This window comes from Odocoileus virginianus, chromosome 25 (genome assembly GCF_023699985.2).
Source record: "Odocoileus virginianus isolate 20LAN1187 ecotype Illinois chromosome 25, Ovbor_1.2, whole genome shotgun sequence".
Taxonomy (NCBI): Eukaryota; Metazoa; Chordata; class Mammalia; order Artiodactyla; family Cervidae; genus Odocoileus; species Odocoileus virginianus.
This window is the reverse complement of record NC_069698.1, coordinates 21,238,830-21,255,206: the sequence shown is the minus strand read 5'-3', so window position 1 is coordinate 21,255,206 and position 16,377 is coordinate 21,238,830. Positions and strand designations below refer to the sequence as shown.

General features: G+C 36.7%; 1 protein-coding gene across 3 annotated transcripts in view; it reads left to right on the top strand.

The window, feature by feature from the left end:
* The window catches only part of CADM2 (cell adhesion molecule 2), a 1,205,421-nt gene that overhangs the window by 829,106 nt on the left and 359,938 nt on the right, over positions 1–16,377 (top strand). For 2 of the 3 annotated variants that reach the window (XM_070455053.1, XM_070455055.1), the window contains exon 2: positions 4,427–4,453. The exons of the other annotated variant lie outside the window; for it this stretch is intronic. In XM_070455053.1, coding sequence (XP_070311154.1) covers positions 4,427–4,453 — 27 coding nt within the window. The remainder of the gene's footprint in view (positions 1–4,426; positions 4,454–16,377) is intronic. 3 annotated transcript variants of the gene reach the window in all.

The following is a 16,377-nucleotide window of genomic DNA, read 5'->3' as shown; positions in this document are numbered from 1 at the left end:
TGTACATGTCATTTGTTTGATTTGTCTCTCAAGTTGCCCCTTAAACTGGTATTTTTATCCCTAATATCTATTTGCTAAAGGAACAAGTATTAAAATATCTTCCACTTGATTTCCACATTCAAGGTTAGACTAAGTGCATTGACTTAATGCATTTTTTGTTCCTTGTGTGCACTGGATTTTGGAAGTTCTATGTAGAGGCACAATTGTATCCAGATTTGGTTATATTGCAAAAAATATTTCTTAAATTATATTGTGTACTTCCAAGAGTCTGATAGTCTCCATTTTAATGATGTTAACTTTATGTATTACTACATATCTGCCTAAAGCTTACATATACAAACTTTTTAAAGATTGTAAAATGGTGGTTTTTGAGTTCTGTTATTTCCTCTTTGTCTACTGACGGTGATAGTAGTGTGAGGAGAAGTTTCCACTCATTAAATACTTGATTACTCTTGAGTATATCTCTTTCAGCAAATGTTTCTTTCTCAAGCATCATTTTTACACATTTTTCCACTGTCAAATTTGTGTGGTTATTAAGAAAGAAAAACTTGTGACAGCGATTAGATAAAGTCACAGTTTTTCAAGTTTTCAGATTCTAATGAGTCTTAGAAGAAAATTCCCATGTTTATATGATGTTAGTTGATAGCTAAGAACAATGTTATTTTAAATAAATCTCAAGTGATTAGTATAAAAATGTGTTTAACTTTGTTCTGGATAGTTAGTGAAGAAGGGAGAGATGTGGGTGGTTATCTAGCTCTGAAATGCAATTATTTTAATTTCTATATCTTGAAAGGACTATAATAAGGTGGTAAGTGTCTGATAAATCAGTATAGTACTTTTAAAATCAGTGTGAGTTCTTTCTTTGTAAAAAGGAATAAAACTCACCTGATATTGGTTAACATTACATTGCTATACTATACCTAATGATTGCATTTTGATATAGTGGATTTGGGGGCTTCCCCAGTGGCTTAGTTGATAAGGAATCTGCCTGCCAATGCAAAAGATGCGGATGTGGGTTCAGTCCCAGGGTCAGACAGATCCCCTGGAGAAAGAAATGGCAACCTGCTCCAGTATTTTTGCAGGGGAAATTCCAAGGACAGAGGAGTCTGGTGGGCTGCAGTCCATAGGGTGGCAGAGTCAGACACACTGAGCACATGCACATACACACAGCGGATTTTAAAATATACATGCTCAGCATACTGTTTTGGTTGTACTTTTACTACCAAATAGGTTTGTGACCTAGAAAAAGTCACATCTCTGCTTCCCAGTTTTGTAATATTTTGGATCTCTTAGTTTTCACTTGGAAGTAATGCAATATATTGTCTCTTATTTTTGTAGTTTGCTCATATGTCTCTAAGAGGAACTCTCTTATTTTAAAAATTATACTGTGTAGTGTCTTTTAATGGCAATGGGATTCTGTTTTGTTTTGTCTAATTATAGATTAAATCTTGGGCAGGGAAAAACATAACGTATCTGAGTATGAAGTTACAGATGTCAAGAACCTCTGTCTCCTTGGAAAGTCAAAGTACTTGCCAAGTTTATTGCATCTCTATTAAGAAACAGCAATTCCCTAACTACAAATCTGTTTATGGAAGGAAGAATAAAAGAAAAAAACAAACAAACACTGGGTTAAAATACTAAAGTATTTTTTAAAGACTACATAATACTAAAATAAAAAGATCCATAATATTTTAGTGTTCTTTCTGTGAATAAATTCCAGTAATATATTTGCTATTTACTAAATGTTTTATTGCTAAGAAACCTTTTGTAAAACACTTCTAAAGGTAGCTACTAATCTAGTATGTTATATATTATTCAGACATTGCAAACACTAACAAACATATGACCGTTTTGTTATGACATTAGTTTTAAAATGAGAGTAGAAATTAAAGAATAGGGGACATTTGACTAGGTCATACGAATTTTGAGGTAAGTAAATTTCATCCAATCTCGTCTGAGAATGCCCATTGCCCTACTTCTAGCTCCTATGCTTCATTTTGAGAATCACTGTTTTAGATTCACCAATTCTCTGCAGAATTATTAGTGATATATTTCAAATAGACAGTTGATTAATTCAATGAAATAATTAATTGGTGACAATCAATTAATTGTATTTTTACTTTTTGATCATCTGTATTGGAGATTTTGAAGATAAACCTCAATATAATGCCTAATATTCATTAACTATTCAGCATCCATATGTAAACAGCTCTGATGTTTCAATCATTATCACATGATTTTTCTTCAAAAATTACATACACAAATTTTCACATTACTAATATCATTATTAGCAGTTACAAATTTAATATTATAACTAATCATCTCTGGAAAAAAGTGTGAACAACTGTAATATTATAGTTACAACTTGCCTCTTTATCATAAAGGTGAAGAAATGTTAATGTTATATCTAAAATTTTCTCTGGTCAAAGTACCTTTACTTCCTTTTCATTTTAACTGTGAACCACAAAAATTGTATTTTTTAAATAATTTTCAGGCACTTTTGGGTAGTGTGCAATGTGCATGTTACAATTGACTTATAATTGGACTGTGCTGACAATGGAAAGTCTTACAAGTATTGAACATGACATTTATAACAGTCTTGCTGTCATCTTGGCTTCTTTTATTGAATATGTAGAGAATTATAATTGGGCTAACAAGCCTGGTAGCCTGGCCTCTTTCCAATTATATTAACCAGCCTAGTCTAGTATTAGCTGCCTGAACACACACAGAAACAGACATTGAGCTTTTGTTTTTCTTTCCTTTTTATTTTGTTATCTAACCAATAATCTAAGAATAAAACCACCTGCTTTCATGTAATGTTTGACAACTTTAAATAATTCATCTTGGTCCCACTGAGAAATGTAAAGATTGCCTTCTCTATTTTTATGTCACTAATTTTTAACAAAAAGCTTTTTTTTTGTGAAAGATTAGTTGCTTCTATTAACATATTTTGTACTGCTGCCTCAAAAATTTCTAAAGTTTTTTGGCAATTTTACCTTCAATTTGTGCTAAAAATGTTGTGATTAATTTGAATTTGATATAAAATTTCTTTTCACATGAACAATTCAGTATACTGATATATTGAAATATTTTCTTTGAAATTTAGTCAAATAATATTTTTTCTTAATCTAACAATAAGTCCTTCAGCTTTGTGTAATCTTAGAAACAACACAATTTAATTGAAAAGCAAATATTAAGAAAAGTTAAGTGACAAAGCTTGTGGTTTAAAAAGTCTGAGAACACCCCAGCATAGCAGTTACTTGGATCACTAGATTCTGTACTTTCGTTTATTTCATTTTGCTGTCTTCCTCTTATTTTAGAATTTAATATAGCTGCATATATTTATCCCAACTTCTTCTAGAGCTCCACCAGCAATATTTAAAGTATTCTTTGTCAGAGGTTAACTCAATAGAAATATTTATATGAAAATAACTTGGGAATCTGTCCAATGGAAGCAAAACACCAGTATGGTATATAAGGGATATGACACAGATTGTGTTTTGCAGTGTTGTTATTAGCAGTAAAAACAAGCAAAAAACCTAAAGACAACCTGATTTACTATAAACAGGGAAATAGCCCTTTATTTCATACACTTTATAGGAAAATATACAACTATTAAAATTAGTGAATTAGAACGCTGTGTGTTAACCTGGAAAATGTGCAAAAAGCAGACTGTAAAGAATTACATATAATATGATCTTGTTTTTGGAAACAAAATGCACAAAGTATATATGTTATTTTTTTTGTAAGAATAACAAAAGTGAAAGTGAAAATCTCTCAGTCGTGTCTGACTCTTTGCGAACCCATGGGCTAAACAGTCTATGAAATTCTCATGGCCAGAATAATGGAGTACATAGCCTTTCCCTTCTCCAGGGCATCTTCCTAACCCAGGGATCGAACCTAGGTCTCCTGCTTTGCAGGCATGATTCTTTACCAACTGAACTATCAGAGAAGCCAAAAATAGCAAAGTCTTTGGCAACTAAGTAAGCATTGAATAAATGCAAATGGCCTGCCCTTGCTTTTTATCCAAATGTTATGAATTGCATTTTAATTGTTAAATAACATGAAATTATATTGGTATTGTAATTGAATTATTAACTAAAGTTTAGTTAAAGAGGACAGAGAAAGAAAAATACACAGTTCTTAAAAAGAATTCTGTGTCTTGCAGTTGCTACTCACAATCTGTGGCTCCTATCTAGTTTACTCTTTCTTTTCCAAAGACGTTAATCTATATTAACAAAATATAGCCAATTGTCATTTTCTTTGTTACAAGTCCCAGTCATCTGAAGTGTGTTCATTATGTAATCATAAATGTATCATTTAAAACTTTAACTAACAGTGATAACAAATCTCTTTTTCTTATTAGAGACTATCTAATATACTAATATGTTTGTTCTCTTCTTGTGCAATCTTTCCTTGGTACCAGCGGCTGCTTCAAAGAATAAAGTTAAAGGTGAGCTACTGAGCAAACTGTCCATTCTGCATGATTCACCATGTTTGTTTTCTGCTCAGTCTTCTGCATCCTCTTGAGCAATAGAGCGAATGCTGTTCATAATAATACCAGTTCTGTGTGTAGATATTGTAAATTTCTACAAATATATATTATTTTAATTATTTAGTTTCTGATATGTGCCTGTGTTTGCATGATTGTGTACTTATTTTCTTGCTTTACTTTCCACTTTATTCCAAGTGGAATAAGGTATTTTTATGCCCAACATTTTGCCTGTTGATCTTAGTTTCCTTGATAAAATTGTGAATTGGAAAAATACAGCATAAAATAAAGCTAATGGAAAGTCTCAGAATTGAACATGCCTTTATAGAATTATGTGAAAAGAAAATTTTATCCTTTAAAAATTGAATATTATAAACTCCAATTTTCCATTTATGGCTTTTCTTCTATTTCCTAGTTATATTTTCATTTGCTAGAATCCTGAAAATACATTTTCATGAGAGAGGATGTGCTTGCCTAATACCAGAATGTCTCCCTGAAAGAAAAAGAATTTTGGCTTGATGTATCAAAGTCTTTATGACTTTGAAATAATTCAAATGTGTGTGTATATATATACATATATATACACATATAAAATACTATGTCATAAGTTTACAGTTTGTGTATTTCAATTTTGTGTTCTCTAGAACAATCTGTACTTCTAAAAAGTGCTTTTTCCTTCTTATATACCTAATATATAATATTTTCCTCTTTCATTTTATTTAACAACACTGTAATAACTTTATTAGCCATACATTTGTTATTTTAAGTTTTCTAATCCACAGAGTGTGAAAACAAATAATTCAAAAAGTTGTTGCTAGGATTAAGGAAAATATGTAAAACAACTCGCAAATTTCCTGATGCTACCAGCATTTAAACAATGCAAGCTTATTTTGTCTATTCTTTGTGGGGAATTTCTGACTCTTCATCATTCAATACTGCCCTGCTAATATCTTCCCCTGTGTTCTCAGGAGGAATGATGGAAGGTTTTATTTCTTTCTTTTATTTTAGTTGGGAGCTAATTACTTTACAGTATTATAGTGGTTTTTGCCATACATTGACATGATTCATCCATGGGTGTACATGTGTTCCCCATCCTGAACCCCCCTCCCACCTCCTTCCCCATCCCATCCCTCTGGGTCATCCCAGTTCACCAGCCCTGAGCATCCTGTCTCGTGAACTGAACCTAGACTGGCAATCTATTTCACATTTGATAACATATATGTTTCAATGCTATTCTCTCAGATCATCTCACCTTCTCCTTCTCCCACAGAGTCTAAAAGACTGTTCTATATATCTGTGTCTCTTTTGCTGTCTCGCATATAGGGTTATCATTACCATCTTTCTAAATTTCATATATATGCATTAGTATACTGTATTGGACTTTTTCTTTCTGACTTACTTCACTCTGTATAAGAGGCTCCAGTTTCATCCATCTCATTAGAACTGATTCAAATGTGTTCTTTTTAATGGCTGAGTAATATTCCATTGTGTATATGTACCACTGCTTTCTTATCCATTCGTCTGCTGATGGACATCTAGGTTGCTTCCATGTCCTGGCTATTATAAACAGTGCTGTGATGAACATTGGGGTGCACGTGTCTCTTTCAATTCTGGTTTCCTCTGTTTGTATGCCCAACAGTGGGATTGCTGGGTCATATGGCAGTTCTATTTCCAGTTTTTTAAAGAATCTCCACACTGTTCTCCATAGTGGCTGTTAGTTTGCATTCCCACTGACAATGTAAGAGGGTTCCCTTTTCTCAACAGCCTCTCCAGCATTTATTGTTTGTAGATTTTTGGATAGCAGTCATTCTGACCAGCGTGAAATGGTACCTCATTGTGGTTTTTATTTGCATGTCTCTGATAATGAGTGATGTTCAGTATCTTTTCATGTGTTTATTAGCCATCTGTATGTCTTCTTTGGAGAAATGTCTGTTTAATTCTTTGGCCCATTTTTTGATTGGGTCGTTAATTTTTCTAGAATTGAGCTGCAGAAGTTGCTTGTATATTTTTGAGATTAATTCTTTGTCAGTTGCTTTGTTTGCTATTATTTTTCTCCCATTCTGAAGACTGTCATTTCACTTTGCTTATAGTTTCCTTCTTTGTGAAAAAGCTTTTAAGTTTAACTAGGTCCCATTTGTTTATTTTTGTTTTTATTCCCATTACTCTGGGAGGTGAGTCATAGAGGAGCCTGCTGTGATTTATGTCGGAGAGTGTTTTACCTATATTTTCCTCTAGGAATTTTATAGTTTCTGGTCTTACATTTAGATCTTTAATCCATTTTGAGTTTATTTTTGTGTATGGTGTTAGAAAGTGTTCTAGTTTCATTCTTTTACTAGTGGTTGACCAGTTTTCCCAGCACCACTTGTTAAAGAGAGTGTCTGTTTTCCATTGTACAGTCTTGCCTCCTTTGTCAAAGATAAGGTGACCATAGGTTCGTGGATTTATCTCTGGGCTTTCTATTTTGTTCCATTGATCTATATTTCTGTCTTTGTGCCAGTACCATATTGTCTTGATGATTGTAGCTTTGTAGTATAGCCTGAAGTCAGGCAGGTTGGTTCCTCCAGTTCCATTCTTCTTTCTCAAGATTGCTTTGGCTATTTGAGGTTTCTGGTATTTCCATACAAATTGTGAAATTATTTGTTCTAGTTCTGTGAAAAATAGCATTGGTAGCTTGATAGGAATTGCATTGTATCTATAGATTGCTTTGGATAGTATACTCATTTTCACTATATTGATTCTTCCAATCCATGAACATGGCATATTTCCCCATCTATTTGTGTCATCTTTGATTTCTTTCATCAGTGTTTTATAGTTTTCTATATATAGGTCTTTTGTTTCTTTAGGTAGATAAATTCCTATTTTATTTGTTTCGTTGCAATGGTGAATGGAATTGTTTCCTTAATTTCTCTTTCTGCTTTCTCATTGTTAGTGTATAGGAATACAAGGGATTTCTGTGTGTTAATTTTATATCCTGCAACTCTACTATATTCATTGATTAGCTCTAGTAATTTTCTGATGGAGTCTTTAGGGTTTTCTATGTAGAGGATCATGTCATCTGCAAACAGTGAGTTTCACTTCTTGTTTTCCAATATGGATTCCTTTTATTTCTTTTTCTGCTCTGATTGCTGTGACCAAAACTTCCAAAACTATGTTGAATAGTAGTGGTGAGAGTGGGCACCCTTGTCTTTTTCCTAACTTTAGGGAAAATGCTTTCAATTTTTCACCATTGAGGATAATGTTTGCTGTGAGTTTGCCATATATAGCTTTTATTATGTTCAGGTATGTTCCTTCTATTCCTGCTTTCTGGAGGGTTTTCACTATGAATGGATGTTGATTTTTGTCAAAGGCTTTCTCTGCATCTGTTGAGATAATCAAATGGTTTTTATCTTTCAATTTGTTAATGTGGTATATTACATTGATTGATTTGCAGATATTAAAGAATCCTTACATCCCTGGGATAAAGCCCACTTGGTCATGGTGTATGATTTTTTTAATATGTTGTTGGATTCTGTTTGTTAGAATTTTGTTAAGGATTTTTGCATCTATGTTCATCAGTGATATTGGCCTGCAGTTTTCTTTTTTTGCAGCATCTTTGTCTGGTTTTGGTATTAGGGTGATGGTTGCCTCATAAAATGAGTTTGGAAGTTTACCTTCCTCTGCAATATTCTGGAAGAGTTTGAGTAAGAGAGGTGTTAGCTTTTCTCTAAATTTTGGTAGAATTCAGTTGTGAAGCCGTCTGATCCTGGGCTTTTGTTTGCTGAAAGATTTCTGATTACAGTTTCGATTTCTGTGCTTGTGAAGGATCTGTTAAGATTTTCTATTTCTTCCTGGTTCAGTTTTGGAAAGTTACACTTTTCTAAGAACTTGTCCATTTCTTCCAAGTTGTCCATTTTATTGGCCTGTAGTTGTTGTAGTAGTCTCTTATGATTCTTTGTATTTCTGTGTTGTCTATTGTGATTTTTCCATTTTCATTTCTAATTTTGTTGATTTGATTCTTCTCCCTTTATTTCTTGATGAGTCTGGCTAGTAGTTTGTCCGTTTTATTTATCTTCTCAAAGAAATAGCTTCTAGCTTTGTTGGTTCTTGCTACAGTCTCTGTTTCTTTTGCATTTATTTTGTCCTAATTTTTAAGATTTATTTTCTTCTACTAACCTTAGGATTCTTCATTTCTTCCTTTTATAGTTGTCTTAGGTGTAGAGTTAGATTATTTATTTGACTGTTTTCTTGTTTCTTGAGGTAAGTTTATATTGGTATGAACCTTCCCCTTAGCACTGCTTTTATAGTGTCCCATAGGTTTTGGGTTGTTGTGTTTTCATTTTTATTCATTTATATGCAGATTTTGATTTTTTTTTTATTTCTTCTGTGATTTATTGGCTATTCAGAAGTGTGTTGTTTAGCCTCCATATGTTGAAATTTTTAATTGTGTGTGTGTGTGTGTGTGTGTGTGTGTATGTGTGTGTGTTTTCCCTGTAATAGACATCTAATCTTACTGCACTGTGGTCAGAAAAGATGCTTGGGATTATTTCAATTTTTTTTTTAATTTAACAAGGCTAGATTTATGGACATGATGTGATCTATCCTGGAGAAAGTTCCATGTGCACTTGAGAAAAAGGTGAAATTCATTGTTTTGGGGTAAAATGTCTTATAGATATCAATTAGGTCTAACTGGTCCATTGTATCATTTAAAGTTTGTGTTTCCTTGTTAATTTTCTGTTTAGTTGATTTATCCATAGGTGTGAGTGGGGTATTAAAGTCTCCTACTATTATTGTGTTATTGTTAATTTCCTCTTTCATACTTGCTAGCATTTGCCTTGCATATTGTGGTGCTCCTACGTTGGGTACATGTATATTTATAATTGTTACATCTTCTTGGATTGATCCTTTGATCATTATGTAGTGTCCTTTGTCTCTTTTCACGGCCTTTATTTTAAAGTCTATTTCATCTGACATGAGTATTGCTACTCCTGCTTTCTTTTGGTCTCCATTTGTGTGAAGTATCTTTTACCAGCCCTTCATTTTCACTTTGTAGGTGTCCCTTGTTTTGAGGTGGGTCTCTTGTAAGCAGCATATATGCGGACCTTGTTTTTGTATCCATTCAGGCAGTCTTTGTCTTTTGGTTGGGGCATTCAATCCATTTGCATTTAAGATAATTATTGATAAGTATGATCCCATTGCCATTTACTAAGTTGTTTTACGTTCGAGTTTATACACTCTTTCTGTGTTTCCTGTCTAGAGAAGATCCTTTAGCATTTGTTAACGAGCTGGTTTGGTGGTGCTGAATTCTCTCAGCTTCTGCTTGTCTGTGAAGCTTTTGATTTCTCCTTCATATCTGAATGAGATCCTTGCTGGGTACAGTAATCTGGGCTGTAGGGTTTTTTTCTTTCATCACTGTAAGTATGTCCTGCCATTCCCTTCTGGCCTGAAGGGTTTCTGTTGAAAGATCAGCTGTTATCCTTATGGGAATCCCCTTATGTGTTATTTGTTGTTTTTCCCTTGCTGTTTTAATATTTGTTCTTTGTTTTTGATCTTTGTTAATTTGATTAATATGTGTCTAGGGGTGTTTTGCCTTGGGTTTATCCTGTTGGGACTCTCTGTGTTTCATGGACTTGGGTGACTATTTCCTTCCCCATTTTAGGGAAGTTTTCAACTATTATCTCCTCAAGTATTTTCTTATGGCCTTTCTTTTTGTCTTCTTCTACTGGGACTCCCATGATTTGAATGTTGGGGCATTTCACATTGTGCCAGAGGTCCCTGAGGTTGTCCTCATTTCTTTCAATTCGTTTTTTTCTTTTTTTCTCTCTGCTTCCTTTATTTCTACCATTCTACCTTCTACCTCACTTATCCTATCTTCTGCCTCCATTATTCTACTGTTGGTTCCCTCCAGAGTGTTTTTTATCTCATTTATTGTACTATTCATTACTGATTAACTCTTTTTTATTTCTTCTAGGACCTTGTTAAACATTTTTTGCATCTTCTCAATCCTTGTCCCCAGGGTATTTATCTGTAACTCCATTTTGTTTTCAAGATTTTGGATCATTTTACTATCATTATTCTGAATTCTTTTTCAGGTAGACTCCCTATCTCCTCCTCTTTTGTTTGGTTTGGTGGGCATTTATCATGTTCCTTTACCTGCTGAGTATTTCTCTGCCTTTTCATCTTGTTTAGATTGCTGTGTTTGGGGTGGCCTTTCTGTATTCTGGCAGTTTGTGGTTCCTCTTTATTGTGGAGATTCCTCCCTGTGGGTGGTGTTGGACGAGTGGCTTGTCAAGGTTTCCTGGTTAGGGAACCTTGCGTTGGTGTTCTGGTGGGTGAATCTGGATTTCTTCTCTCTGGAGTGCAATGAAGTGTCCAGTAGTGAGTTTTGAGATGTCCATGAGTTTGGTGTGACTTTGGGCAGCCTGTATACTGAAGTTCAGGGCTATGTTCCTGTGTTTCTGGAGAATTTGTGTGGTACATATGCTCTGGAACTTTTGTCTCTTGGGTGGTGCTTAGTTTCAGTGTAGGTATGGAGATTTTTGATGATCTTTTATTGATTAATGTTCCCTGGAGTCAGGAGTTCTCTGGTGTTCTCAGCTTTGGGGCTTAAGCCTCCTGCTTCTGATTTTCAGTCTTATTCTTACAGTAGCCTCAAGACTTCTCCATCCATACAGCACTGATAATAAAACAATGAGATGAATGGCAAAAAGATTCTCCACAGTGAGGGACACCCAGAGAGGTTCACAGAGTTACATGCAGAAGAGAAGAGGGAGGAAGGAGAGAGATGTGACCAGGAGAACAGGGGGAATCAAAAGAGGGGAGAGCAGTCTGGCAAGTAATCAATTCCCTATGTGCTCTCCACAGTCAGGAATCCTCTGAGAGGTTCACGGAGTTAAATAGAGAAGAGAAGAGGGAGGAAAGAGATAGAGGTGACCAGGAGGAGAAAAGGGGGAATCAAAAGGAGAGAGACAGATCTAGACAGTAATCAGTCCCTAACTGTTTTCCACAGCCCGGAACACACACAGAGATTCACAGAGTTGGGTAGAGAAGAGAAGGGGGAGGGAGGAGATAGAGGTGACCTGGTGGAGAAAAAGGAGAGTTAAAAGGAGGAGATAGTAATCAAGCCAGTAATCACACTCCTAAGTAAAAATGGGTATTGAAGACTGGATTCTTAAAGGTACAAAATTGATAGCAAATACCAAAAAGCAAAGATTAAAAATCTAGAGTAGAGGTTAGACTCTCAAAAATACAATACTAAAAAAAAAAACAAAAAAATTATAAAAAAGTATATATGAAGTTTGCTTTAAAAATAGGGTATTTTTTTTTGCAAGGTAATAGTAGGTTGTAAAAATGAAAATTAAAGGAGTAATAGAGGACTTAACCATTAAAAAAATTAAAAATGAGAATAGTAAAAATATATCTAGGAATTACTCTGGAGCTGTTGCGGGCAGAGTGGGGTCAGTTCAGTTGCAGATAGTTCTTTGTTCCAGCTTATACATTTCAAGATCTATAGGCTCCTTCCAGTGTAACCAGTGCTAACTACAGGGTTTTAATCTGTTGCCGCTGTCACTTCCAAAACGGTTCCCTCTGTTTATTATGGCTTCTTCTGTTTGCAGGTCTCTTCAGTGTCTGATTTCCACCCTGACACAAGGGGGCGAAGGTGATCACTTATTTAGGCTCACTTGTTTAGTCGTGCTGTGGGGAGGGAGGAACATTGTAAACAAATCTGACTGGCGTATGTGGGGAGTGCTTGCGGTGTCTGGGTCACACTGGGTTTGTCCCCGCTCATGGCGTGTGTGCTTTCCTGGTCTACACTGCTCAGGCTCCAGGCTGCGCTGCATGTTAACTGTCTAAAGCAGGCCCTAGGTTGCATGCACTTCCCAGGTCTAAGCCGCTCAGGTTCAGATTCTCGGGTACTCCCCAAAGGCACAGACTCGGTTTGGGCCTGCGTTTTGTGCCCTTCCCAGTCCGAGCAGCTCAGGCGACCAGGTGCTTGGTGAACACACTCTCCCTAGGTGGCGGGTGCGTCTTATCACCTCCCTGGTCCCAGCCGCTTGGTTTCCTGGGTGGCAGCGGTTGTGCCTTCTCTTGTGTGACGTGTCTCTTCTGGGGAGCTGATCTCTGGCTGTGACCCTCCCGGTGGATGTCAACCATCCAGAATCCCAGGAAGTCTTGGTTAGCAACCAGAAGCCTGACTGCAGTTTGGTAAGGAATGCCGTCTCTGGGGCTGAGTTTGCCCCTTTCCGGCTCTGGCTACCGCCTGCCTGCTTCCCTGCCTCCAGCGGGAGATGAGCCGGTCCACAGCCAGCTAGTTCTCCTCCAGTATTTGCTCAGTCCTTTGTTCTGTGAGTGACTCGGCAGTGCCTTCAGTTCAGTTCAGTTCAGTCGCTCAGTCGTGTCCGACTTTTTGTGACCCCATGGCTCGCAGCACACCAGGCCTCCCTGTCCATCATCAACTCCCGGAGTTTACTCAAACTCATGCCCATCAAGTTGGTGATGCCATCTAGCCATCTCATCCGCTGTCATCCCCTTCTCCTCCTGCATCCAAACCCTCCCAGCATCAGGGTCTTTTCCAATTAGTCAACTCTTCGCATGAGGTGGCCAAAATACTGGAGTTTCAGCTTCAGCATCAGTCTTTCAAATGAACACCCGGGACTGATCTCCTTTACGATGGACTGGTTGGATCTCCTTGCAGTCCAAGGGACTCTCAAGAGTCTTCTCCAACACCACAATTCAAAACCATCAATTCTTCAGCGCTCAGCTTTCTTCACAGTCCAACTCTCACATCCATACATGACCACTGGAAAAGCCATAGTCTTGACTAGATGGACCTTTGTTGGCAAGTAATGTCTCTGCTTTTTAATATGCTATCTAGCTTGGTCATAACTTTCCTTCCAAGGAGTAAGTGTCTTTTAATTTCATGGCTGAAATCACCACCTGCAGTGATTTTGGAGCTCCCAAAAATAAAATCAGCCACTGTTTCCACTGTCTCCCCATCTATTTCCCGTAAAGTGATGGGACCAGATGTCATGATCTTAGTTTTCTGAATCTTGAGCTTTAAGCCAACTTTTTCACTCTCCTCTTTCACTTTCATCAAGAGGCTTTTTAGTTCCTCTTCACTTTTTGCCATAAGGGTGGTGTCATCTGCATATCTGAGGTTATTGATATTTCTCCCAGCAATCTTGATTCCAGCTTGTGTTCTTCCAGCCCAGCGCTTCTCATGATGTACTATGCATTTAAATTAAATAAACAGGGTGCCAATATACAGCCTTGATGTACTCCTTTTCCTATTTGGAACCAGTCTGTTCCATGTCCAGTTCTAACTGTTGCTTCCTGACCTGCATATAGGTTTCTCAAGAGGTGGGTCAGGTGGTCTTGTATTTCCATCTCTTTCAGAATTTTCCACAGTTTATTGTGATCCACAGTCGAAGGATTTGACATAGTCAATAAAGCAGAAATTGATGTTTTCCTCGAACTTTCTTGTTTTTTTGATAATACAATGGATGTTGGCAATTTGATCTGTGGTTCCTCTGCCTTTTCTAAAACTATCTTGAACATCTGGAAGTTCACGGTTTAAGTATTGTTGAAGCCTGGCTTGGAGAATTTTGAGCATTACTTTACTAGCGTGTGAGATGAGTGCAATAGTGTGGTAGTTTGAGCATTCTTTGGCATTTCCTTTCTTTGGGATTGGAATGAAAACTGACCTTTTCTAGTCCTGTGGCCACTACTGAGTTTTCCAAATTTGCTGGCATATTGAGTGCAGCACTTTCTCAGCATCATCTTTCAGGGTTTGAAATAGCTCAACTGGAATTCCATCACCTCCACTAGCTTTGTTCGTCGTGATGCTTTCTAAGGCCCACTTGACTTCACATCCCAGGATGTCTGGCTCTAGGTGAGTGGTCACACCATCATGATTATCTAGGTTGTGAAGATGTTGTTTGTACAGTTCTTCTGTATATTACTGCCACCTCTTCTTAATATCTTCTGCTTCTGTTAGGTCCATACCATTTCTGTCCTTTATCGAACCCATCTTTGCATGAAATGTTCCCTTGGTATCTCTACTTTTCTTGAAGAGATCTCTAGTCTTTCCCAAAAACAAGACCGGAAGCTGACTGTGGCTCAGATCATGAACTCCTTATTGCCAAATTCAGACTTAAATTGAAGAAAGTAGGGAAAACCAGTAGACCATCCAGGTATGACCTAAGTCAAATCCCTTATGACTATACAGTGGAAGTGAGAAATAGATTTAAGGAACTAGATCTGATAGGCAGAGTGCCTGATGAACTATGGACGGAAGTTCGTGACATTGTACAGGAGACAGGGATCAAGACCATCCCCATGGAAAAGAAATGCAAAAAGGCAAAATGGTTGTCTGAAGAGACCTTACAAATAACTGTAAAAAGTATAGAAGTGAAAAGCAAAGGAGAAAAGGAAAGATATTCCCATTTGAATGCAGAGTTCCAAAGAATAGCAAGGAGAGATAAGAAAGCTTTCCTCAGTGATCAATGCAAGGAAATATAGGAAAACAACAAAATGGGAAAGACTAGAGATATCTTCAAGAAAATTAGAGATACCAAGGCAGTGCCTTAGGTTAGGACTTTTCATGGGCTAGTTCTCTCTCCCCACCTCACCCCCCCCTTCCTGGCTATCCACAGTTTAAGTTGCTATATCACATTGGCTCCCTCAGATTATCCTCAGGGTATTCAGGCCTGGTCCTTACCCTAAGCAATGCAGCCCGCTCTTCCCTGTTCAGCCCCTGCTTACTGGTGGTGGATGGGAGCGTCTGGGCTACTTTTCTGTTGGTAGTTGCTGTTAGACACGTAATCTGTGGGTTTTATTTATTTGTTTATTTATTTTTCCCTCCCGGTTATGTTGCCCTCTGAGATATCAAAACTCCCCATAGACCCGCTGGTGACAGGATTTCCTGGTGTTTGGAAACTTCTCTTTAAAGACTCCCTTCCCGGGACAGGTCTCTATCCCTAACTTTTGTCTCTCATTTTATCTTTTATATTTTGTCCTACCTCCTCTCGAAGACAATGGACTGCCTTTTCTGGGTGCCTGATGTTCTCTGCCAGTGTTCAGAATTTGTTTTGTGGAATTTGCTCGGCGTTCAAATGTTCTTTTGATGAATTTGTGGGGGAGAAAGTGGTTTCCCTGTCCTATTCCTCTGCCATCTTAGGACAGCCCCTCCCATGTTCAGATCTACCATAAGACCATCCATCTGTATTATCCCTTCCTCTCTCTCAGGTTCTAATTTCACAGCCAGTTTTATTACTGTGCATAGATTTATCTTCAGAGTGTTAACTGATCCCTATTTATAAGGCTAGCACTTCCCTGATAGCTCAGTTAATGTGCAAATACTATTTTCTTAGGAATGTATTTATCTTATGGAACATTGAAAATATAACAGATGAGATGACAATTTTTTTAACCCACTATTTAATCCTCCACACTTATCTTAGTCTCCTTTTCAATAAGTGTACTGAAATTAGCCAAGTCTTGCTATAGTAATTTTCTATGGACAAAAGAAGTGCATTCATGAAACAAGACATTACTTGATAATGAATATATATTTGTGAAATAGATTGCATAATAAGAGTTTAAGATCTACATTTTAGAAATGAAGAGTTAAGAATGATGTAAAATATAATACATTGTGGAATATAGAATTTGAGTGTGAAGGGAGTTAGCAAGATGTGCATATTGAGGTTGGAGTCCTTGTTCTTGGAGAATGCTTTATGTGAGACACAGAGCTTGCCCTGATTCTTGAAGGAAGGGTAGAATATATACACAAAAAGTAACACATAGAACAGGAAAACAGGAATTTGAAAGCATAAGTAAAATTATAGAGACAGGAATGAGCATCATTTATTTCCTATAGTGAGGACACCTTTTAAAAGAATAAGACC